The 27,284-nt window shown below is 42.1% G+C and overlaps 1 protein-coding gene across 2 annotated transcripts in view; it reads right to left on the bottom strand.

The window, feature by feature from the left end:
* Positions 1 to 19,926, bottom strand: part of LOC126184822 (Bardet-Biedl syndrome 5 protein homolog) — a 499,156-nt gene extending 479,230 nt beyond the window's left edge. The window contains exon 1 of one of the 2 annotated variants that reach the window (XM_049927402.1): positions 19,792 to 19,926. Coding sequence is in view for 1 of the 2 variants with exons in the window: in XM_049927403.1 (XP_049783360.1) it covers positions 19,792 to 19,912 (121 nt within the window). In the remaining variant the exon portion in view is untranslated. The remainder of the gene's footprint in view (positions 1 to 19,791) is intronic. The other variant, XM_049927403.1, reaches the window with a different exon arrangement.
* Between the last annotated feature and the right edge of the window lie 7,358 nt (positions 19,927 to 27,284).

Here is a 27,284-nt window from a genome sequence, read left to right as displayed (position 1 = left end):
CATTTCGGGCTATTTCTCCCTTCTCAAAGAGCTTTTCCCACAAAGACATTCTAACATTGTCACCTGCTTTTTCCAGCGACTATCGTTAGACGGGCTCAGATATCTGTCAAGAGCATTAAGAAGGCCGGTATTCTTTACGTAAGTGACGCGTTCTTTCGCCACAGTCAAAAGACCATGAGATTATGGGCTGACGAGTATATACTCCGCATTAAATTTATTTCGTATCCCTATATTTAGCATATGGCAGGAAGAATTCAATCCTGAATAATCATGCAGTGCAACGACAATGACAACCTTGATCAGTCGTGGGCTGCATGTCTTTCAAAGTAGAGTGTTGGATACCAGGAGACATAAGTCGTATAAACTATTTATTTTATTTATTTATTTTTATTTATTTATTTATTGTTCAGTGGGACCAAATTAAGGAGTAATCTCCATGGTCATGGAACGAGTCAATACATGAAATTATAGCACGATATTAGAAGCAGATAAAATGAAATATAAAAAAAAAACAAATTCAGGTGACAAGTCGTAAGTTTAAATAAAGAAAATCAACAATGTAACATTGGAATTTGCTTAATTTTTAGCTCTTCCAGGAGCTCCTCGACAGAATAGAAGGTGTGAGCCATGAGTAAACTTTTCAGTTTACACTTAAAAGAATTTGGGCTACTGCTAAGATTTTTGAGTTCTTGTGGTAGCTTATTGAAAATGGATGCAGCAGAATACTGCACTCCTTTCTGCACAAGAGTGAAGGAAGTGCATTCCACATGCAGATTGGATTTCTGCCTAGTATTAACTGAGTGAAAGCTGCTAACTCTTGGGAATAGGCTAATATTGCTACAACAAACGACATTAAAGAAAATATATACTGTGAGGGCAATGTCAGAATTCCCAGACTATTGAATAGGGGTCGACAAGAGGTTCTCGAACTTACACCACGTATAGCTCGAGAAGCCCGATTTTGAGCCAAAAATACCCTTTTTGAATCTGAAGAATTACTCCAAAAAATAATACTATACGACATAAGTGTATGAAAATATGTGAAGTAGACTACTTTCCGTGTTGAAGTTTCACTTATTTCAGATACTGTTCTAATGGTAAATAAATCAGCATTTAGTTTCTGAACAAGATCCTGGACATGGGCTTTCCACAACAGCTTACTATCTATCCGAACGCCTAGGAACTTGAACTGTTCAGTCTCGCTTATAATATGCCCATTCTGTCTGATCAAAATATCGGTTCTTGTTGAATTGTGAGTTAGAAAATGTAAAAACTGAGTCTTACTGTGATTTAGCATCAAATTATTTTCCACAAGCCATGAACTTATTTCACGAACTACATTATTTGATACTGTTTCAATATTACGCAACAGATCCTTCACTATCAAGCTGGTGTCATCAGCAAACAGAAATATTTTTGAATCACCTGTAATACTAGATGGCATATCATTTATATAAATAAGAAACAGCAGTGGCCCCAGCACCGACCCTTGGGGAACGCCCCACTTAACAGTGCCCCATTGGGACTGAACATCACTAGCACTCTCAATATTGCGGAGAATTACCTTCTGCTTTCTGTTCTTAAAGTAAGAGGCGAACCAATTGTAAGCTACTCCCCTTACTCCATAATGGTCCAACTTCTGCAGTAATATTTTGTGCTCAACACAGTCAAAAGCCTTCGTTAAATCAAAGAAAACACCTAGCGCTCGCAACCTTTTATTTAATCCGTCCAAAACCTCACAGAGAAAAGATAATATAGCATTTTCAGTTGTTAAACCATTTCTAAAACCAAACTGTACATTTGACAGCAAATTATGTGAATTTAAATGCTCCAGTAACCTTGTATATACAACCTTCTCGATAACTTTAGATAACACCGATGGCATAGAACTAGGTCTAAAATTGTCAACATTATCAATGTCTCCATTTTTATAATGTGGCTTCACTACCGAGTACTTTAATCGGTCAGGAAACCGACAACTCCTAAAGGAAATGTTACAGATATGGCTAAGTATTAGGCTAACATACATAGAACAATACTTCAGTATTCTGCTAGATACCCCGTCATATCCATGAGAGTTCTTGGTCTTTAGTGATTTAATTATTAATTAAATCTCCCTCTTGTCAGTATCATGGAGGAGCATTTCAGGTAACAGTCACGGAACACATTTTTCTAAGAGCGCTATATGATTCCCTGTTGGGACTAGGTTTCTATTTAGTTCACCTGCTATATTCAGAAAGTGATTATTAAATACTGTACATATATGCGACTTATCAGTGACACGGACATTCCCACTACGTACTGATTCTATATCCTCGACCTGTCTCTGCAGACCAGCCACTTCCTTTACGACTGACCATATGGTTTTAATTTTATCCTGAGACTTAGCTATTCTACCTGCATACCACATACTTTTTGCCTTCCTAATAACATTTTTAAGCATGTTACAATACTGTTTGTAATGGGCTGCTGCATTTAGATTTTGACTGTTTCTAACGTTTTGATATAATTGCCACTTTGTTCTACAAGATATTCTTATCCCTCTAGTCAGCCACCCAGGCTGCCTGTTTGTGCTAGTACCCTGTTTTGAACGTTCTAACGGAAAGCAACTTTCAAATAGCACGAGAAAAGTCTTGAGAAAAGCATTACATTCGTCGTCTACTGTATCAGCGCTGTAAACATCTTGCTACTCTTGTTCCCTGATAAGGTTTACAAAGGTCTCTACAGCAACTGGATCAGCTTTCCTAAACAGCTGATGACTATATTTAACACGTGTTGGAGCACAAAAATCTTTTAGAGTTAAAATTTGTGCATCATGATCAGAAAGGCCATTCACCTTTTTGCTAACAGAATGCTCTTCTAGTAATGAGGAATGAACAAAAATGTTGTCTATGGTTGTTCTACTGTTCCCTTGTACTCTCGTTGGAAAGAATACGGTTTGCATAAGATTATATGAATTAAGGAGGTCTACCAGCATCTTCTTCCTTGCACAATCACTTATACAATAAATATTGAAGTCAAATTCTCTTAGAATGTTACCGCCCATTTTTGGTTCATCTAGATAATGAGTTGTAAATAAAATGCGAAATCTGAGAGTCAGGTCAATGAAACAGGAGACAGAACATGTCAGATAATTGCTTTTTGTCGAGCTGAATGTCCAGATGTCTGTAGTTGCTGAGTATTCACCTTCTCTTATATGAGCAATTACCTCAGGCATAAATATATGTCGTAGGCTTTAAGCACTTTCTGCCATGTACCGCGTCCCACTTGTGGGGTGAGACATAATGGCCCTTGCAGTGTCGACTAACGTCTGAACAAGATCCATAAGACCTTCACATCTTATAGCTCTGTATGACCTTACGTCTGGTGCACACTTAGGCACGCATTTATCGAGTTATCTCGTCAGCTGGTTGAGAAAGTCGTTTCTCGTCCACATAAGACCCTTATTTATTAGACACGCATGGATGGCGAGAAATGTACGAAGTGCCACTTGACCCTTCAGCTTGAGAGTTAATTTGACAGTACAGCGAACAGCAAAGAAAATGAACGCTCTTCATAATGCTATCCACAATAGACTACAACAAGGTCCAAAGTGTACTTTTAAAATTTGCTCCATGCTGTGTGGTTCTCTACTCACCACTAATTAGTTTTTCTTTTGCTTCCCTTTTCCTTGACATGTGCTCCTTCGTCTGCAAACCACGTTTAGCTTCCCGCTCTCATTTTGCGTGTTCGAAAAGAAATGAAGAAATCCCATCACTCCACTAAACACTGCTCTACTCACCGCTCGTAGCCCTTAGCTCGCAACTGCGGTCAGTGCTACCAACAGCCCATAGGCGACAGCACACCAGTGCTTGCGCAAGGCACTGGTGCAGTGACGTAATCGGCTCGCTCAGTGTGGAGCAGTGAGGCCACGGCCCGTTGCCTGCGTCCACATGCGCAACTCTGCTGAGGCCATGGCATACAGGTTCTTTCGCAACAGCACTGCTTGGCCCTTGGGATGATCTCAGGGACTCGCTCGGCCCGAGACTGCTGCAGTCCAGTGCGGCCGCAGCTGCCCCGCCTGAACCGGCAGCGCTAGGCAAGGCACGCACGGCTGTCATGGCTACTGAACTGGACGGGCCGCACTTCGATGATCACCTCTGCTGCAAACTGCACAACCAGACCTCACACTCAGCCGGTTTTCAGCGACCGATGGACATCATACAAGCCAACCGCGAAGTTACTCCAGCAGTGGCTGCATCAATTACCACGGGCAGACACGTCCCTGAACTGACTTAAACTATTATCCTCAGAACATTGATACCTCTCAAATTTAAGTTAGTGTATGTTGTTCAAATATCTCATGTGCTAATCTAAATGATTTGTCAAACTGTTTATTTAAAACATGTCAAGTTGTGTATTGTTTTTCTTGTATACACCAATCCTGTAATTTTGTTGTACACGACTAGATGAGTACTCATTTATCAGCCAGTATCGTAGTCAAATGTGTCGTAGACAAACGTAAGACACCAAGACATTTTTCTTTCTTTATGTTTATGAAATATGTGTTTACCAGAGATTCCACAAGTGTTAAAAAGTACATGTAATACTTTCTGTGATGATAAAGAACAGAGAAGCCTTCACATTTTTTCTGCGATCAGCTAGGGGATGCCTTCCTGTTTCGTATCGTCCTTTGTTCTTCCGCTTCCGCTGTGTAAGCATCTACACTACAGGCCATTAAAATTATTACACCACGAACGTGCTACAGACGCGAAATTTAAACGACAGAAAGAATATGCTGTCATATGCAAATGATTACCTTTCCAGAGCATTCACGCAAGGTTGCCGCCGGTGGCGACACCTACAACGTGCTGACATGAGGAAAGTTTCCAACCGTTTTCTCATACACAAACAGCAGTTGACCGGCGTTGACAGAGATTGTAGTCTATCGCGATTGCGGTTTATCATATCGCGAATTGCTGCTCGCGTTGGTTGAGATCCAATGATTGATAGCAGAATATGGAATCGGTGGGTTCAGGAGGGTAATACCGAACGCCGTGCTGGACCCCAACGGCCTCGTATCACTAGCAGTCGAGATGAGAGACATCTTATCCACTTGGATATAACGGATCGTGCAGCCACGTCTCGATCCCTGAGTCAACAGATGGGGACGTTTGCAAGACAACAACCATCTGCACGAACAGTTGGACGACGTTTGCTACAGCATGGACCGTCAGCTCGGAGATAATGGCTGCAGTTACCCTTGACACTGGATCACAGACAGGAGCGCCTGCGGTGGTGTACTCAACGACGAACCTGGGTGCACGAATGGCAAAACGTCATTTTTTCGGATGAATCCAGGTTCTGTTTACAGCGTCATGATGATCGCATCTGTGTTTGGCGACATCGCGGTGAACGCACATTGGAAGCGTGTATTCGTCATCGCCATACTGGCGTATCGCCCGGCGTGATGGTATGGGGTGCCATTGGTTACACGTCTCGATCACCTCTTGTTCGCACTTCGAACGGTGGACTTTACGTTTCAGATGCGTTACGACCCGTGCCTCTACCCTTCATTCGATCCCTTACATTTCAGCAGGATAATGCACGACCGCATGTTGCAGGACCCATACGGGCCGGTCTGGATACAGAAAATGTTCGACTGCTGCCCTGGCGAGCACATCATACAGATCTCTCACCAACTGAATGGTCAATGGTGGCTGAGCAACTGGATCGTCACAATACGCTAGTCAATACTCTTGATTAACTGTGGTATCGTGTTGAAGCTGCACTGCCAGCTGTACCTGTACATGCCGTCCAAGCTCTGTTTGACTCAATGCCCAGTCATATCAAGGCCGTAATTACGACCAGAAGTGGTTATTCTGGGTACTGATTTCTCAGGATCTATATACCCAAATTGCCTGAAAATGTAATCACATGTCAGTTCTAGTATAATATATTTGTTCAATGAAACACGTTTATCATCCGCATTTCTTCTTGGTGCAGCTCTTAAGAACCATGAATATATTTAAGTCTATTTGTATTAATAACTTCCCGATGTATTAACTTAACCAACTAAACATATCTCTTTGTATAATGTCTTTATCAGCTTTGTTTTCAGCTATTCGTGAAAGAAATGCAGAACTGCTGACGAGGAGCCCGTCCGCCATTGGTGTATTCCAAATACTGATTAGCAATTTATCAGATCTTTTATGGTGCACCAAAGAACCTACAGTCTTTCAGAAACGAAGTCCGATACTCAATTAACAATCAAGCATAATTCGATGACCGATCACGTTACGCACTTGACCTATGAAAATTACATCAAGCCACATCTGTAACTTTGCGTTTCTCTCTTACACCAAGCTGGAGTAATAGGAAATCACCACAGGAATCAACAAGCACTGCTCGTTTAATTTCTATAGACATTACTGAGTTGACTACCTGGTGGTAAGTGGTAGGTGGTCATGACTATTTTCTTTACATCCTTCCACCTACGCAAGCAGGTAAGGTAACAGTTACAGCTCAGAACTTCCACTCGCTCATCCACCTACCAGAGGGGTTGTTGCTGTTGGTGGATCGGGACCACTTATACTGTGGTCACTCCATGTGTGGTTGCAGATTAACGTCATACCAGAGACATTTCTGTTTACAACAACAAAATATACAAGAACCGCTAATTCAGTTCTCTGCACCGGCGAATAGTGTGAGCTAAATAGCTTTCCTCATACGGGAATGAGCAGCACCGTTAATTTAAAGTAATATAGAAATATCTTTTGCCATGTGTCAGCCGAGGGTGCTGAATCACACGATATCTGCCTTACTCATGAGTTCTCCCAGGAAACAACTTGCAAATTATGGACCAGAAACCTACCTTTCCCTCCCATCTCCTTCCCCAGTGTTGTTGTGGTCTTCAGTCTGAAGACTGATTTGATGCAGCTGCGCAAGCTAGTCTATTCTGTGTAAGCCTCTTCAGCGCTGTACAGCTAACGCAATGTACATCAGTTGGAACCTGCTAACTGTATTCAAGACTTTGTCTCCCTCTACAATTTCAACACCCCCCCCTCTCAAACACCCACATATACACATATCTCTCCATTACGAAAATGACAAGTCCTTGAAGCCTTAGGATATACTCTATGAAACGAAGTTGTGCCAAAAAATTTCTTGTTTTCCTCAGTTTGATTCAGTATCTTCTTATCAGTTATTCGATCTGCAGCGCCACCACTGTTTTTCGGCACTACTAAGTAAAATTGTGACATTGCCATGGCTGTTGCAAAAGATCAGCGCCGACCAAACACCATTACGTCAGATTGAGCAATGCCACTGGCAGACTGCCACATTGCGCTCCAGGAATATGGATGGCACCGCCATAAGGACGACACAGCAGAAAGGCGTTGGTAGGCCAGTAACGATACATCCAATCAGCAGACGTCTTATCCTCTACATGGTTGCAAGCTGTGATTTGTAAAGCAACTGCACTCTGTCCCAACATAAATTAACATTATTTTCAGTCAAAGTTGTCTCAGTCTGGTAGGTACTACTTGAGAGGAGAGGTATTTCCACTCCACGAGGTGACATGAGGCCAGAAGCAGTCACCATGTTACTTGGCATCCACAAACCGTGGGCCCCTGCTTCTGGTTTTAAGATCAGTGCTGTGAGCTTAGCATCTTCCAGCCTGTGGCCCAACTACCATCTGCAACCAGCCTTCGGCCATAGAAGGCAGTCGTTTGAGGGCATGCCCACCTGTTGAGTCCGTCCTTAAAACTCACTGTCTTCAGCACACACTATGGAGGACGTTGCACCACAAAATGTTCTAGTTTGTTCTTCAGTAAAATGCATGACTAATAGTGAAGTTTTTATGAGCAGCCACCGAACATCATCCCGACAACAATCCACCACCTCAACTCAGAAATGCACGTGTAGAGGTCGTCCATCCAGGACCTCCACATTTCGATGCCAGAAGTGTGTGTCACGTCTAATTTCAATTACAGAGGAACCTTAGCAGCCACTCTCCCTGGTGACGATTACTCTTGACTACCTCATTGTTGCAGTTTCGTCGACACACAGCATCAGTGTGCAGTGGGTGAGTGGACTGATTGTTCTATTTTTTCCCCTGAGACTATGGCGTCGAGTCATTGCACCTTTTAGCATCTTTTCAGTTCTGTTTTCATGTGTGACATGTGGCGAGTAAATTGAGACTGTGTTCTGACGATGTGTAAATATGAACGTTGTTTCTGCCTATCATCAATGATTGTGGCTCATTGTCTGGAAGTGTATAAGGTGTTAACCATGCGTAACTTCTTAGGGGGGAAGATGAGTTTTGTCCAGAAGTCGGAGTTTTGTGGTAGATTTCGCCGTTTTTAGTATGCAATGTATTTCATTTTAAGCAATAAATGTGGCTCACTACGTGTAATCACGCAAAGTAGTAGTAATGAGTAGCTGCCCAATGGAAGAAGTTAAGTTACAGTAAGTGTTAGGGTAGAATTAGATTAAGTGTCCTTGTCGTCATACTGTTTTGTTCTCCTCGTTCTTTGTTTGCATAATTAGTAAGGTATACCCATGCGGAGAGGTTGCGAATTTCGGCAGCCTGAACCACATGAGGAGATAAGTGCATGTGCCGATGATCTTTGTGTCTTGCAGAGTGCAACTGCCGACAGTAATTTTGTTGTAGATACTTAAGATGTGACACAGAAAGCTATGAATATCGCTGATTGTATAGCAGATGTTTTGCGTACTGAAATGGTACAGACGCATTTAATATTTAACAAGGCCGCAGATTCGGCACCATCAGTGACGGCACTGCGTCCTCAGAACGTGAGAGGAGAAGAAAGAGGAAATGTGTTTGTAAGGTTTATGATCGGGCTGACAAGGCTTCTGTCAGTGGATCAGGAGATTGACGAAAGTGACAACACTTGCAGTGTAATGCGCGATGCAGGCGAAGGCTGCTGTGCAATCACAGGGCTACACTTTCCCATCAAGCATCTTACCGAAACTGACTTTCGATGACGCGCGGTGGAACTCACGGGGATAATGTTCAAGCTGGGGGAAGCTGTCACCAGTGAAATACTGTCGCAACGTTCGTTTATCATGATAGGGCAAATACGAGCAAAATGATAAAGCCTTAATTTGCATGATATAGTGCCACAAGACACTAGGAAGTTGCTTTAGCTAACCGAAGGTGTTGCTAACTTATACGATTCTGGACTTCACCTCCGGGTGGGGAATTGTCGTTAAGTACGCAGCGTTCAGTGATTGCGAGCACTTCTCCTGTCTGTACTCAGGCTGAGTTTTTTATTTTGTGGCTAGAGTTCTTCCATCGTCGCAGCCGTGTAGGAGAAACGTCACTCCGATGCATGGGACGCAGTACATTCTATGATATTGCTGATTCCTTCGGCTAATTAGGGCTATAAAACTGAGCAGCTGTGATAGTGTAAGCTTCATTTCCACTGAGGTTGCACACCACTGTAGGTCATCTTTGAAAGTAGTGTCTTCTAGTGTTTGGGACGTAGATGATATCAGTCATCTCGTGTTATTTATATTAGATCACCTGGCTATAAAAAGCGGCACATTTGGGCAGTTTATTAATAATGTTAGGAAATTCATTTGTATCTCTTTATGTCCATTGCACATAGACATAAAAACGTTTTTAATATATAAAGGGGTTTTAATCTACAATAAATGTATAAGCAAAAACAAAATCAATATTTAGTAGTTACTAGTACCCTAAATTTATTTCTATGTTGCAATTTATATGTTAAAGAGAATGAAGGAGGAAATAATATCACCATTAAGAAATCCTAAGATCTGATTCAGGGTGTAGTCAGACAGAGCCGAATCTTTATATTTGCGTTCAGTATTTTCCATTGCTCACATTCATTTTTACACCCGCCTGGATCAGCATCTTGGAAACCATACAAATACCTTCCAGTAACACTTCCTAACACTGAAATTTATATTCGATGTTAGTATATCCCTCTTTTTCATTAATAATTTTTTTGCTATGGTCGGTCTTCATTATATACCCTCTCTACTTCGGTCATCGTCAGTTATTTTGCTGCCCAATAATCATTTTACTGTCTTATTTCGTAATCTGATTCCCTTAACAGTACCTTATTTAACCCTCGCCGTGCCAAGGGACAGGGAAGGGTTTCTTTATGCCTACCTTCTCGGAATACTGTAATCTACCCATTTACATTATATTTTAAAATTTTAAAAAGAATATATTTGTAATTTTTAATGATTTATTGTTCCAGATTACGTAGTTGTTTTTAATTTTTCACTAAAACTTAACGCAAAAATTTAGGTCTTGTCAGTGGATATGAATTTTCAGAACATGTGTCATATTCATATTTCCAGGTTTATGACTCTTCTTACGTACAAATATATCTTTAAAAAGTATGTTGTGCGTAGAAGACAACGAAATTTAACGAAATCCGTATTTCTCTGTGTTGGTCATACATTACGCCCGCTTCTATAGTACAGGTTATGGAAAACCCGTTGGTACTGCTAGGTTTAATTCGAATAGGTTACATTACCTTTCATTTAGTTCCATTGAGGGTTATGTTATAATCCCTTTAAAGGGCACATTCTGTTCCATTCAACTGTTATTCCAAGTGCTTTGCTGTCTCTGAAAGAATTGCAGTGTCACCAGTAAACTTCATAATGTTTATTGCATCTCGCTGATATTTAATTCTGTTTACAAATTTATCCTTGTGTGCTTTACTGCTTGTTCGGTGTAGATGTTGAATGACATCGAGTGTAGGCTACCCGAATGTCTCACTCCCATCTTCAAATTGCACAGCTAGAAATCCAGCAGATGGAGTAGCAGAATTTTTTTGCTTCAGCAAGATTTGGTCTTTGATGGGGTGGGGCTGTGAAATACATGTAGAGCCTCATTACTCCTCTCTTCTTTTTAACTGAGGACAGCAAAATTCATATTTCAGTGCATATACGGCAAAAATTCAAACTTTCATTTAGGACAACAAGGATTCCCAACTCCCCAGTTGTAAAGGAACATGTAGGAATGAGCGTCCCTCCTATTTCCGAACATTAAATGTGTTTTTCTAAGTTCCAGAAGAGTAAAGTACATTGAGATAACTATTTCTACATCGAAAGGTAAGCCACTTCCGATCTAACCCACTGGCGAGAACAAATACAAAACACGGTTGGAGATGCAGTAATGGGGAAATGTCGTTAGATTGTATTGTGGGATTGCAGAAGTATGAACAAGGAAAACTATTGTATCCTTTTTATGACTTTACGCCTCTTATCTTCAGATATCATTTTTAAATGACGAATGGTGGCCAAGGGAAAGTTGCTACCTCACATTATCTCTGGACAAATAGCTTTTCATCTAAGTATAATTTGAGGCGTAAATGTAAAAGTCCGATATCAGAAACTTCTCTGTACGGGGGCGCCTGACTCACATTCTTTAACATTGTCATTGTCCAAGTCAACAGAAGGTGCAGTGCTGGCGATTTCTCCAGTTCTAATTGGTTGGACGCCGCTTTTTAGAGCTACAAATACCTTTATTTTTTAAAAGCTATAAAATAAACGATTGCGTATAAGAATTACAGTAATGGAATAGCAAACATACCGTGAAAATTTCTTTCATCAGCGTGATATCAGTTCCTACATTTCGAGCTATTTCTCCCTTCTCAGAGAGCTCCTCGCACAAAGACATTCTAACACTGTCAGCTGCTTATTCCAGCGACTATCGTTAGACTGGCTCATTTATCTAAGAAGAGCATTAAGAAAACCCCTTTTCTTTACGTAGGGGAAGCGTTCTTTCGCCGCAATCAAAAGACTATGAACTTAAGGAAAATTGGCGCGTATATACTCCGCTTTAAAATTATTTCGTAGCCCTGTACTTGAAATATGGCAGGAACAATTCAATCGTGATTATATCGCGCATTGCTACGACAATGTTGGTACCTTGATCAGTCGTGTGCTGCATATCTTTGAAAGTACTGTGGAGGATACTTATTGACACAAATCGTCTAAATAATTCTCTTAGAATGTTACCGCCCGTTTTTGGTTCATCTGGAAACTGAGTTGTAAACAAAATGTGAGAGACTAGTCAATGAAACAGGAGACAGTACATGTCAGATAATTGTTGCTTCTCGCAGTGGATGTCCATATGTCTGTAGTTGCTGAGTATTCACCTTCTGTTATATGAGGAATTACCTCAGGCATAATTATATGTCGTAGGCTTTTAGCATTTTTTGCCACGTACCTCGACACAATTGTGGGGTGAGATATAATGGCCTTTGCAGTATCAACTAACGTCTGAACAAAATCCCTAAGACCTTCATCTCTCATAGTTTCATACGTGCACACACAGCCACGCATTTATCGACAGTTATCACTATCAGTTATCTCCTGGGCAGATTTAGGAAGTCGTTTCTGCTCCACTTAAGACCCTTGTTTATTATACACGCATGGATGGCGAGAAATGTGCGAAGTGCCACTTGGGCCTTCAGCATGAGAGTAAATTCCATCTAACACTGAGCAGCAAACAAAATGAACGCTTTTCCTAACGCTATCCACAATAGGCCTTAACACGTCCCAACTGAACTTTTATGATTCGCTTTACGCTATGTGGTTCTCTGCTCACCACTTATTAGTCGTCCTTTTGCATCCATTTTTCTTGACATGTGCTTCTTCTTCTGCAAACCACCCTCATTTTTGCATTACGAAAAAAATGAAGAAATCACACCACTCCACTAAACACTGCTTTACCCTCCACTCGTAGCCCGTAGCTGACAACTGCGGTCAGTGCTACCAACAGCCCGTAGGCGGCAGCACACCAGTGCATTGGCAAGCCACTTGTGCGGTGACGTCACGGTCTCGCTCAGTGCGGGACAGTGAGGCACCGGCCCGTGGGCTGCATCACCACGCGCAACTCTTCTGAGCCCGTTGTGTACAAGTGCTTTCGCAACAGCACTGCTCGGTCCTTGGGGTGACGTCAGGAACTCGCTCAGCCCGATACTGCTGTAGTCGAGTGCGGCCGCACGACTCTGCACTGTGCGGACCGTCGGACCACGATGCGGCTGCCCCGGCTGAACCGGCAGCGCGAGGCACGGCTGTCACGGCTACGGTCCTGGACGGGCTGTGCCTCGATGCCCACTTCTGCTACAAAGTGCACAACCAGAGCTCACACTCGGCCTGTTGTCACCAACCGACTGACATCATACAAACCAACTGCGACGTCACTCCAGCAGTGGCATCATTAATTCCCACGGGCAGACACGTCACTGAACTGACTTAAAACACTTATCCCCAGAACATTGAAACCTTTCAAATTTTTAGTTAGTGTATCTTGTACAAATATCTCCCATGCCAATAAAAATGATTTGTCAAACTGTTTATTTAAAAAAAAGGTTCAAATGGCTCTGAGCACTATGGCACTTAACATCTATGGTCATCAGTCCCCTAGAACTTAGAACTACTTAAACCTAACTAACCTAAGGACAGCCATCACGAGGCAGAGAAAATCCCTGACCCCGCCGGGAACCGAACCGGGGAACCCGGGCGTGGGAAGCGAGAACGCTACCGCACGACCACGAGATGAGGGCTGTTTATTTAAAACATGTCAAATAGCGTATTGTTTTTTCTTGTATACATCATTCTTGTAAATTTGTTGTACACAACTTGAATGGCTACTCATGTAACAGTCAGTATCATAGTCAAATGATCTGTAGGCACATGTAAGACACCAAGAAAATTTTTCTTTCTTTATATTTATGAAATATGTGTGCACCAGTGAGACCACAAATGGTAATAAGTACATGTAATACTTTCCATGAAGATAAAGAACAGAGAAGCCTTCACATTTTTTCTGTGATTAGCTAGGAGATGCCTTCCTGTTTCGTATCGTCCTTTCTTCTTCAGATTTCGCTATGTAAGCATCTACCTTGTTAGCTCGTAAGAGCCGGCCGCGGTGGTCTAGCGGTTCTGGCGCTCCAGTCTGGAACCGCGGGACTGCTACGGTCGCAGGTTCGAATCCTGCCTCGGGCATGGGTGTGTGTGATGTCCTTAGGTTAGTTAGGTTTAAGTAGTTCTAAGTTCTAGGGGACTTATGACCTAAGATGTTGAGTCCCATAGTGCTCAGAGCCATTTGAACCAAGCTCGTAAGAACCATGAATATATTTAAATATATTTAAATTAATACCTTTCATATGTATTAATTTAATAAACTAAACATATCTCTTTGTATTAATGTTTTTATCAGCTTTGTGTCGGCTTTTCGCGAAACAAGTGCAAACTGCTGACATGGAGCCTGTCAGCCACTGGTGTGATCCAAATATTGATTAGCAATTTGCCATATCTTTTATGGTGCACCAACGAAACTGCAGTCTTTCAGAAACGCAGTCCGATACTCAATTAACTATACAGCATAATTCGATTGACCGATCGCGTTATGCACATGTCTTAGGAAAATTACATTGGAGCAACATCAGTAACTTTGTGTTTCTCTCGAACACCAACATGGAGTAATAGGAAATCACAACAGGAATCAACAAGCACTGCTCGGTTAATTTCAATTGACATTACTGAGCTGACTACCTGATGGTAAGTGGTAGGTGATGACGACTATTTTCTTTACATTCACTATCTTCCTTCCACCTTCGCAAGCAGGCAAGGTAACAGTTACAGCTCACAACTTCCACTCTCTCATCCACCCACCAGAGAGATTGTTGCTATTGTTGCATAGGGACGACTTATACTGTGGTCACTCTATGTGTGGTTGCAGTTTAACGTAAGACCAGAGACACTTCTGTTTACAGCAACAAAATAATAACAGAACCGCTACATCAGTTTGTTGCATCAGCCAGCAGTGTGAGATCAATAGCTTTTCTCATACGAGAATAGGCAGCGCCGTTAATTTAGAGGAATATAGAAACGTGAGCCCTCTGAATCGCACGAGATCTGCCTTTCTCATGAGTTCTCCCAGAAAAGAACTTGCAAAACTGTGAACCAGAAGCCTACCTCTCCCTCCCACCCCCTTCCCCAATTTTGTTGTTGTGGTCTTCAGTCAGAAGATTGGTTTGATGCAGCTGCCCAAGATAGTCTATTCCCTGCAAATCTCTTCAGGGTGCACAGTTAATGCAGTGTACATCAGCTTGAACCTGATAACTGTATTCAAGACTTTGTCTCCCTCTACAACTTTAACACCCTCCCCCACACTCACATATACACACTTCTCTCCATTACTCCATTACCAAACTGAAAATACCTTGATGCCTCAGGACATGACCTTTGAAACGAAGTTGTGCCATAAATTTATTGTTTTTCCCAGTTCGACTCAGTATCTTCTTATCAGTTATTCGATGTGCAGTGCCACCACTATTTTTCGGCGCTACTGAGTAAAATTGTGTTGCTGCCATGGCTGTTGCAAAAGACCTTGGGAATGAGCTAGCTCAGAGCCGACCAAACACCATTATGTCAGATGCAGAAATGCCACAGGCAGATTCCCACATTGTGCTCCAGGAAACGGGCTGGCACCGCCATAACGACGACACAGCAGAAAGGCGTTGGTAGGCCAGTTGCTACACATCCAATCAACAGACTTCTTATGGTCTACATGGTTACAAGCTGTGATTTGCGAAGCAAGAATGCTCTGTCCGATCATAAATTGCCACTATTTTCAGTCAAAGGTGTCTCAGTCTGGTACCTATTATCTTCGAGATGAGGTGTATGCCACTCCACGAAGCGACATGATGCTTCAAGTAACCACCACGAGATTTGGCCTCCACTACCTGTGGGCCCCTGCTTCTGGTTTTAAGATCAGTGGTTTTGGCTTAGCATCTTCCAGCCAGTGCACCAACTACCATGTGCATTGTAAGGTTTATGATCGGGCCGACAAGGCTTGTGCCAGTGGATCAGGAGACTGACAAATGAGACAACGCTTGCAGTGTAATACGTGACGCAGGCGATGACTGCTGCGCAGTCCAAGGACTAGTCTTTCTGATCAAGCATCATGACGAAACTGAGTTTTGATAACGAGCGGTGGAACTCAGGGGAATAACTTTCATGCTGGGGGAAGCTGTCACCATTGAAATACTGTTGTAAGGTTCGTTTGTCATGATATAGTGCCACAAGGCAATGCGAAGTTGGTTTGGGTGACCGAAGGTGTTGCTAACCTATACGATTCTGGACTTCCACTTCGGGTAGGGAATCGTCGTTGAGTACGCAATGTTCCCTGATTGTGAGCACTTCTCCTGTTAAAACTCACGTTGAGACGTTTACTGAATTCCGTCCTTGTGGCTGGGAGTTCGCATTTCTTGTCTGTAGCATACAGAGAGGAGAAGATAGTGTTAGATTATACTAGTCAGAAGACCGCCTTCTGCCGTCCTTGTGTTAAATGAGTTTTTTTATTTTGTGGCTGGAGTTTGTGTCTCTTTATATCGTCGCAAACGTGTACGAGAACCATCACTCCAACACTCGGGAAGCAGTACATTCGGTGATATTGCTAATTGCTTCGGTTTATTAAGGCTATAAAGCTGAACAGCTGTGATCACGTACGTTTCAGTTCCACTGAGGTTGCACACCTGTGTAGATCATCTTTGTAACTAGTGTCTTCTAAAGTTTGGGATGTATACGATATCAGTCACCTCGTGTTATTTCTATTAGATCGCGTAGCCACAAAAAGGGGCACATTTGGCCAGTTGATCAATAATATTACTCAGGAAATTCATTTGTATCTCTTTATGTCCATGGCACATCGACATATCAACATTTGTAATGTATAAAATAGTTTGTATCTACAATAAATGTATATGGAGAAACAACATTTATTATTTAGTAGTTACTAGTTCCCTTAGTCATTCATTTATTTTTATATTGTAATTTATATGACGAAGAGGAAGAAGGAGGAAATAATATTACCAATAAGAGATGCTAAGATCTGCTTCATGTGTTAGACAGACAGGACCAAATCATCACTTTCGCGTTCAGTATTTTCAATTGCGTACATTCATTTGCGCACCCGCCTGGAGTAGCATCTTGGAAACCATACAAATACCTTCAATAAATACTTCCTAACACTTAAATTTATATTCTATGTTAGCAAAACGCTCTTTTTCATTAATACTTTTCTTGCTGTAGTCAGTCTGCATTTTATATCCTCTCTACTTCGGCCATCATCAGTTATTTTGCTGCCCAATAGTCCTTTTAGTGTCTCATTTCGAAATCAGATTCCCTTAACACTACCTGATTTAACCCTCGCAACATCAAGAAAGAGGGAAGGGGTACTTTATAACTACCTTTTCAGAATACTGTAATCTAGTCATATACATTACATCTTAAAATTTTTTTAAAAATATATTTGTGATTTTTAATGGTTTCTTCTTCCAAATTCCGTACTTGTTTTAAATATTTCAGTAAAACTTAACGCAAAATTTAGGTCTTGTCAGTGGTATAGAACTTTTAAAACAGGTATTATATTCATATTTTCATGTTTAGGACCCTTCTTACACATAAATATATCTTTAAAACGTATGTTGTGCGTAAAAGGCAACGAAAATTAACGAAATCCGTATATCTTTGTCTTGGTCTTATATTACGCTTCCCTTTTGCAGTACACGTTATGGAAAATCCTTTGGTACTGCTAGGTTCATTTCGAATACGTTCCAAGATTTCAAACTTTCATTTAGAACAACATGGATTCCCCAAAAATTCACGTCTTACCAGTTGTGGAGGAACATGTAGGACTGAGCGTCTCTCCTATTTCAGAACATTAACTGTTATTATTGTAACTTCCAGAAGAGCAGAGTACATTGAGATAACTTTTTCTAGATCGAAAGGTAAGCCAGTTCCTTTCGAGCCCAATAGCGAGAACAAAGATAAAAGCCGGTTGGGGATGTAGTAACGGGTAATGTCTTTAGAGTGTATTGTGAGATTGGAGAAGTATGAGGAAGGAAACTATTGTCTCCTTTTCATGACTTTACGCCTCTTATCGTCAGATATCATTTTTAAATGACGAATGGTGGCCAGAGGAAAGTTGCTACCTCAAAGTATCTCAGGACAAATAGCTTTTCATCTAAGTATAATTTGAGTCCGATTTCAGAAGCTTCTCTTTCGTGGGACGCCTGACTCAAATGCTTTAAGATTGTCATTGTCCATGACAACAGAAGGTGCAGTGCAGGTGTTTTCTCCAGTTCTAATTCCTTGGACGCCGTTTTGAAGAGCTACAAAAACCCTTACCCTTTTAAAGCTATAAAATAAACGATTGCGTATAAGATTACAGTAATCGAATAGTATACATAACGTAAAAAGTTCTTTCATCAGCGTATTATGTGTTCCTTCATTTTGGGCTATTTCTCCCTTCTCAGAGAGGTTCTCGCACAAAGACATTCTAACATTGTCAGCTGCTTATTCCAGCAACTATCCGGTATCTATCAAGAGAATTAAGAAGATTACTTTTCCTTACGTAAGTGACGCCTTCTTTCGCCACAGTGAAAAGACCGTAAGGTTGTGGACAGTTGACGAATATATACTCCGCACTAAATTTACTTCCTAGCCCTGTATTTAGCATTGGCAGGAACAATTCAATCGTGAATACATCGCGCAGTGCTACGACAGTGTTGGTACCTTGACCAGTTATGTGGTGTATGGTTCAAATGACTCTGAGCACAATGGGACTTAACTTCTGAGGTCATCAGCCCCTAGAACGTAGAACTACTTAAAGCTAACTAACCTAAGGGCATCACACACACCCATGCCCGAGGCAGGATTCGAACCTTCCAGACTGAAGCTCATAGAACCGCTCGGCCACTCTGGCCGGCGTTTGCTGTATGGCTTTCAAAGTAGAGTCGTCGATACCAATACACATTAATCGTCTAAACAATTTTCTTAGGATATTACAGACCGTTTATAGTTCATCTAGAAACTGGGCTGTAAACAAAATGCAAGATCTAAGAGTCAAGTCAATAAAACAGGTGACAGTACGTGTCAACTAATGATTTCTTGTCGTGCTAGACGTCCACAAGTCCATAGTTGCTGAGTATTCACCTTCTGTTATATGATCAATTACATTAGGCATAATTATATGTCGTAGGCTTGTAACACGTCCTGCCATGTACCGCGACACAGGTGTGGGGTGAGATATAATGGCCTTTGCAGTGTTGATTAACGTCTGAATAAGATGCATAAGACCTTCACATCTTATAGCTCTGTGTGAGCTTACGTCTCGTGCACATATAGCCACACCTATATCGACAGTTATGTCCTGAGTAGGTTTAGGAAGTCGTTTCTGGTCAGCACAAGACCCTTGTTTATTAGAAACGCATAGATGGCGAGAAATGTGCGAAGTGCCACTAGACCATTCAGCACGACAGCAAATTTCACTGCACAGCGAACAGCAAACAAAACGCCATCAACAATAGGGTTAGCCGCGCGGGATTAGCCGAGCAGTCTGGGGCGCTGCAGTCCTGGACTGTGGTCCCGGCGGAGGTCCGAGTCCTCCCTCGGGCATGGGTGTGTGTGCGTTTGTCCTTAGGATAATTTAGGTTGAGTAGTGTGTAAGCTTAGGGAGTGATGACCTTAGCAGTTAAGTCCCATAAAATTTCACACACATTTGAACATTTTTTTTGAACAATAGGGTTTAACATGCTACAAACTGAACATTTAAGATTCGCTTCAGGATGTGTGGTTCTTCACTCACCACTGATTAGTATTTCTTTCAATTCCCATTTTAATTGACATGCGCTCCTTCTTCTGCTGACCACATTAGTTTCCTCGCTCATTTTGTGTGTTACGACAAAAATGAAGTAATCCCACCACCCCACTAAGCACTGCTCTACTCACCGCTCGTAGTCCGTAGCTTGCAACTGTGGTCAGTACTACCAACAGACCGTAGGCCGCAGCACGCCAGTGTTTGCGCACGCACTGGTGCAGTGGCGTCACGGGCTCGCTCAGTGCGGAGCATTGAGACCGCGGCCCGTGGGCTGCGTCTCCATGCGCAGCTCTGCTGAGCCCGTGGCATACAGGTTCTTTCGCAACTGCACTGCTCGGCCCTTGAGGTGACGTCAGGGACTCGCTCGGCCCGAGAATGCTGGAGTCCAGTGCGGCCGCAGCTCGCGGGCCGGGCCTCTGCGCACGACTCTGCACTGTGCAGCCCGGCGGATCACGATGCAGCTGCCCCGGCTAAACCTGCACTGCGAGGCAAGGCTCGCACCTCTGTCATGGCTACGTTCCTGGACGGGCCGCGCCTCGGTGCCCATTTCTGCTACAAAGTGCACAACCAGAGCTAACACTCATCCGCTCGTCACCAACCGTTTGACATCATATAAGCCAACTGCGACGTCACTCCAGCAGTGGCTACATCAATTCGTATGGGCAGTCACGTCCCTGAACTGACGTAACCTCTCAAATTTTAATTTAATCTATCTTGTACACTTATCTCCCGTGCCAATGAAAATGATTTGTCAAACTGTTTATTTAAAACATGTCAAACTGTGCATTGTTTTTTCTTATGTACACCAATCTTGTAATTTCATTGTACTAACGACATGAATGACTACTCATGTAACAACCAGTATCGTTGTCAAATGTATCGTAGGAAAATGTAAGACACCAAGAAAATTGTTCTTTCTTGATGTTTATGAAATATGTGTGTACCAGAAAGTACAGAAATGTTAATAAGTACATGTAATACTTTCTACGATAATGAAGAACAGAGAAGCCTTCACATTTTTTCTGTTATCAGCTAGGAGATGGCTTCCTGTTTCGTATCGTCTTTTGTTCTTCAGCTTTCGGTATGTATGCATCCATCTTGTTAGACTGGTTTGATGCAGCTCTCCATGCTACTCTATCCTGTGCAAGCTTCTTCATCTCCCAGTACCTACTGTAACCTACATCCTTCTGAATCTTTTTCGTGTATTCATCTCTTGCTCTCCGTCTACGATTTTTACCCTCCACACTGCCCTCAAATACATATTTGGTGATCCCTTGATGCCTCAGAATATGTCCTACTAGATGATCCCCTCTTGTAGTCAAGTTGTGCCACAAATTTCTCTTCTCTCTAATTCTGTTCAATACCTTCTCATTAGTTATGTGATGTACCCATCTAATCTTCAGCATTCTTCTGGAGCACCACATTTTGAAAGCTTCTATTCTCATCTTGTCCAAATTATTTATCGTGCACTTTCACTTCCTTACATGGCTACACTCCATACAAATATTTTCAGAAACGACTTTCTGACACTTAAATCTATACTCGATGTTAACAAATTTCTCTTCTTCAGAAACGCTTTCGTTGCCATTGCCAGTCTACATTTTATATCCTCTCTACTTCGACCATCATCACTTATTTTGCTCCCCAAACAGCAAAACTCAATTACTACTTTAAGCCTCTCATTTCCTAATCTAATTCTCGCAGCACCCCCCCCCCTCCCCCATATTTAATTCGACTACATTCCATTATCCTCGTTTTGCCTCTGTTGCTGTTCATCTTATGTCCTCCTTTCAAGACACTTTCCATTCCGTTCAGCTGCTCTTCCAGGTCCTTTGCTGTCTCTGACAGAATTATACTTGCATTGGCGAACTTTAAATTTTTTATTTCTTCTCCATGGACTTTAATTCCTACTCCGTATGTTTCTTTTGTTTCCTTTACTGCTTGCTCAATATACAGATTGAATAACATCTGGGATAGGCTACAACCCTGTCTCACTGGCTTCCCAACCACTGCTTCCCTTACATGCCCATCGACTCTTTTAACAGCCATCTGGTTTCTGTACAAACTGTAAATAGCCTTTCGGTCCCTGTGTTTTATCCCTGCCACATTCAGAATTTGGAAGAGAGTATTCCAGTCATCATTATCGAAAGCGTTCTCTAAGCCTACAGCTGCTAGAAACGTAGGTTTGCCTTTCCTAAATCTATTTTATAAGATAAGTCGTAGGGTCAGTGTTGTATCACGCGTTCCAACATTTCTACGGAATCCAAACTGCCCTTTCCCGAGGTCAGCTATACCAGTTTTTCCATTCGTCTGTAAAGAATTCGTGTTAGTATTTTGCAGCTGTGAATTATTAAACTAATAGTTCGGTAATTTTCACATCTGTCAACACCTGCTTTCTTTGGGATTTGAATTATTATATTCTTCTTGAAGTCTGAGGGTATTTCACCTGTCTCATACATCTTGCTCACTAGATGGTAGAGTTTTTTGCCCTGGCCCTCCCAAGGCTGTCGTTAGTTCTAATGTGATGTTGTCTACTCCTGGGGCCTTGTTTCGACATAGGTCTTTCAGTGCTCTGTCTAATTCTTCACGCAGTATCATATCTCGTATTTCATCTTCATCTACATTCTCTTCCATTTCTATAATATTGTCCTCAAGATCATCGCCCTTGTATAGACCCTCTATATCAGGCTCATCCAAGAATTGCGCCCGACGGCCGCCGCGGGCGCAAGGCAGTGTAGTTCAGCGCCCCGTACACGACCGTGTGTCGCTAGTGTCAGCATAGGGAGAGAGGGAGAGAGAGAGAGAGAGAGAGAGAGAGAGAGAGAGATAGCTGCGGAGCGAGTGAGACCGCTTAGCACTGCTCTGCGCTGGACTGTCATGCGGTCTGATCCAACGTAAACAAAACATTCTATTTTAGAAATAGTTTTATGTAAGGGATATAGTGTCTCATTCTTATTGTTAGTAGTTACAAGTAAATATTTTTTTTATACTTCATGCTACAGCTTTTTGTATCACTTTTCAGAGTTTAGAAATCGGATCCTTATTTTGGTGTTTTGGACATAATAATTTTAACTGGCCAAGTTTGAAAACTTATTAAAAATTGATTTAAGGTTATAAAGCTCTTTAATTCTTACAGTCAACATTGTTAAAGACGACAATTAACATTTTACACGTTTTTCTTTTTCGAGGAAACGATTTTGTCTAGGTTTGGTACAATATTGCGTGAGACTGCTTACCTCAAAGAATTTGTAAAATTTTTATCGCCAAGTAATGAACGGTTCTTAGTTTTAGCAAGCTTTAAAAGAGAGAAAAAGCACTCACAAAAATACGTAGAACCAAACAATGAGAGAAATTTGGCCGCGTGCTTGTGCAAAAGAGGATATTTCTCTCGTGGAAGACATCTGTAAAAGTCATCCAAAGTTTTACACATAAGAAAGTGGTTCTTCAGGCGGATATCGCACTGCAGGTCAATCAGCTCTAGTTGAAGCACTTGTGAGACGTCCTCTGCCAGAAGGGAAAACGGGCGAACAAATATATATAAGACCGGTTGAAGCTCACTTATCTCCAAAAATTAGTTTTCAAACTGTTCTTGTAATTCGCAAATGATTTGAACATAATCTGAAAAATCCACATCTTCTTTAACACTGTCTAGTGCAGAAAAGTGTCCACAATTCTTCTCGTGCAACTGTTTTCCCCACAAGATAACTTTCTTTTAAAATGCTTGAATCGTCTGCACTAAATCGGCAACAGAGTGATTTTCGCCTTGGAGTGAAATGTTCGAAGTATTTAAATGACCATTAAGGTCACTCAAAAAAGCCAAATTCGCCACCCACTTAGAATCCCAAAGTAGTTCTTCTGGCGTCCTTTCATTTGAAAAAGATATTTATTTCACCCCTCAAGGAGAAAAACCGATGAAGCACCTTTCCTCTGCTCAGCCATCTTATTTCGGTGTGGTAGGGGATGTCCGGGTATTCCGCTTCGATATCAGCCAGAAATTCATTAAATTGGATATGTGTGAGTCCATGCGATCGAAGATAATTAACCGTTCGAAGAACTGTGTCCGTAACATTTTTTATGTTGATAATCTTCGCACAAAGTGCCTCCTGGTATATCAGACAATGATGGACTGCCGCGAATAAGGAACAGCCAACTTCAGCCATTTTTGACCTGACGTAACCCAGGAATCCAGTGCGTATCCCTCGTAGCTCAGGGCCTCAATCCGTTGTTACACTGGTCAGGCGTTCCCGTTTTAAACCCATTGACTCTAACACGTTTTCCACGGCTAGAAAAATATCGAAACCCGTGGTTGTGTCTTATAATGGTATAAGGTCGAGTGGCGCGGCGGGTGGACGGGCGGTCCGCACGGCCAGCTAAGCGACACGGCTCGGCCACTGTGACAACATACGAATTCTCCCGGGGCGATGGCCGCGGGCGATCGCGGGCGCTAGCACCCCAGGGGCACAGTTTGGACGAGCCTCCTTCCACCTTTCTGCTTTCCCTTCTTTGCTTATTACGGGATTTCCATCTGACCTCTTGATATTCATGCAAGTCGTTCTCTTTTCTCCAAAGATCTCTTCAATTTTTCTGTAGGCAGTACCTATCTTACCCCTAGTGATATGCTCCTCTACATCCTTAGATTTGTCCTCTAACCATCCCTGCTTAGCCATTTTGTGCTTCCTGTCGATCTCATTTTTGACACGTTTGCATTCTTTTTTGCCTGCTTCATTTACTGCATTTTTGTATTTTCTCCATTCATCAATTAAATAATATACGAGGTGCGTTTGAAAAGTCTGTGCAAAAAAAAAAAAAAAAAAAAAAAGAAACGCTTACTTGTTTGGGGTAATATTTTTGATTTTTCAACATAGTCTCCTTTTAAATTTCTACACTTCGTCCAATGCTGTTCTAATTTGTTGATCCCTTCCGAATAATAGGAATTGTCTAAGTCTGCAAAATAGCTAATAGTTGCTGAAATCACCTCCTCGTTTGAGTAAAATCTTTGTCCCACCAGCCATTTCTTCAAATTCGGGAACAAATAGTAGTTCGAAGGAGCCAAGTCTGGAGAATAGGGGAGGGGGGGATGTGAATTGGATTCCTATTTCCATTAATTTTGCGACCACATCTGCTGATGTGTGTGATGGTGCATTGTCATGATCGAAAAGGACGGTCCAATATAGATGAATAATATTCACCTGTAATAGTTTCAACCTTTTCCGGATAGTCGATGAGGATTATTCCTTGCGAATCCCAAAAGACAGTCTCCATAACCGTTCCAGCCAAAGGAATGGTCTTCGCCTTTTTTGGTGCAGATTCTCCCTTGGTAACCCATTATTTAGAATGTTGTTTGCTCTCAGGTGTATAGTAATGTATCCATGTTTCAATCACAGTGACGAAACGACGTTTGATGTACTCTTAAAGTCCTGCGGATTCTGCCTGAACATCTGCGAACCATCCTTGCAACACTTCACACGATTCCGTTTATGGTCAAGCGTGACCAAACGCGGAACAAATCTTGCGGATAGCTTTCTCATGTCCAAATGTTCATGCAAAATATTATGTACCCGTTCATTCGAGATGCCCACAGCACTAGCAATCTCACATACTTCAACTCTTCTGTCATCCATCACCATATTATAGATTTTATCAATGATTTCTGGAGTGGTAACCTCAACAGGGCGTCCAGAAAGTTCAGCAACACTTGTGCCCATATGGCCACTCCTAAAATTTAAAATCGCTTATAAACTGTACTAATCGAAGGCGCAGAACAACATGACTGAAACTTCGTGTGCGTTCTTTCCAAAGATGCTACTAACTAAACATTACCTCGATCGGCGCCGGCGGTGGCATCTCTCGGCCTTTGCACGGTCTTTTCATACACCTCTCGTATTTGAGTATATTTAAACTAATACCTTTCAGATATATTAATTTAACAAAATAAACATATCTCTTTGTGTTAATGTCTTTATCAGCTTTGTGTACAGCTATTCGTGAAAGAAATGCAAAACTGCTGACGTGGAGCCCGTCCGCCATTGGTGTGATCCAAATACTGATTAGCAATTTATCGGATCTTTTATGGTGAACCAAAGAACCTACACTCTATCAGAAACGAAGTCCGAAACTCAATTAACTATATAGCATAATTCGATGACCGATCACGTTATGCACTTGACTTATGAAAATTACATTAAGCCACATCTGTAACTTTGCGTTTCTCTCTTACACCAACCTGGAGTAATAGGAAATCGCAAACAGGAATCAACAAGCTCTGGTCGGTTAATTTTAGTTGACATTACTGAGCTGACTACCTGCTGGTAAGTGGTAGGCGATCACGACTATTTTCTTTACATTCTCTATCTTCCTTCCACCTTCCCAAGCAGGCGAGGTAACACTTACAGCTCACAGCTTCCACCCGCCCATCCACCTTCGAGAGAGGATGTTGCTATTGCTGCCTGAGGAGCAATTATACTGTGGTCACTCCATGTATGGTTGCAGTTTAATGTCATACCAGAGACACTAATGTTTACAACAACAAAATAATAACAGAACCGCTGCATCAGTTGGTTGCATCGGCCAACAGTGTGAGATAAATAGCTTTTCTCATACGAGAAGGAGCAACGCCGTTAATTTAGACCAATATAGAAACATCTTTTGCCATGTCAACAGCCGAGGGCACTGAATCACACGAGATCTACCTTAGTCATGAGTTCTCCCGGTAAATAACTTGGAAATTTGTGGACCAAGAGCCTACCTCTCCCTCCGGCCCCCGTCCCCAATGATGTTGTTGTGGTCTTCAATCTGAAGACTGGTTTGATGCAGCTGCCCGAGCTAGTCTATTCCGTGCAAGCTTCTTCAGCGCCGCACAGCTAATGCAATGTGCATCAGTTTTAACCTGCTCACTGTATTCAAGACTTTGTCTCCCTCAACATTTTTAACACCCCCCCCCCCCCGGCCAACAACACCCACATATACACACTTTTCTCCATTACCAAACTGACAAGTCCTTGATGCCTTAGGATGTGCCCTACGAAAAGAACTTGTGCCATATATTTGTTTTTCCCAGTTCGACTCAGTATCTTCTTATCAGTTATACGATCTGCAGCGCCACCACTATGTTTCGGCGCTACTGAGTAAAATTGTGATGTTGCCATAGCTGTTGCAAAAGTTCTTGGGAGTGAGGCAGCTCAGAGCCGACCAAACATCATTACGTCAGATGCAGCAATGCCACTGGCAGATTCCCACATTATGCTCCAGGAAAGGGGCTGGCACCGCCATTACGACGACACAGCACGAAGGCGTTGTCAGGCCGGTTACTACACATCCAATCAACAGACTTCATATAGTCCACATGGTTGCAAGCTTTGATTTGCGAAGCAAGAACGCTCTGTCCCAACATAAATTGCCATTATTTTCAGTGAAAAGTGTCTCGGTCTGGTAGCTACTATTGACGACAAGAAGTGTATGCCACTCCTCGAGGCGATATAATACTTCAAGCAATTACCACGAGATTTGCCCTCCACTACCTGTGGGCCCCTGCTGCTGGCTTTAAGATCACTGCTGAGGGCTCAGCATATTCCAGTCTGTGGGCCAACTACCAGGTGCAACCAGCCTTCCGTCATACAGTGCAGTC

This window comes from Schistocerca cancellata, chromosome 4, assembly GCF_023864275.1.
Source record: "Schistocerca cancellata isolate TAMUIC-IGC-003103 chromosome 4, iqSchCanc2.1, whole genome shotgun sequence".
In the NCBI taxonomy this organism is placed as follows: domain Eukaryota; kingdom Metazoa; phylum Arthropoda; class Insecta; order Orthoptera; family Acrididae; genus Schistocerca; species Schistocerca cancellata.
The sequence above is the reverse complement of the archived record's forward strand: the minus strand, read 5'-3'. Positions and strand labels throughout refer to the sequence as shown.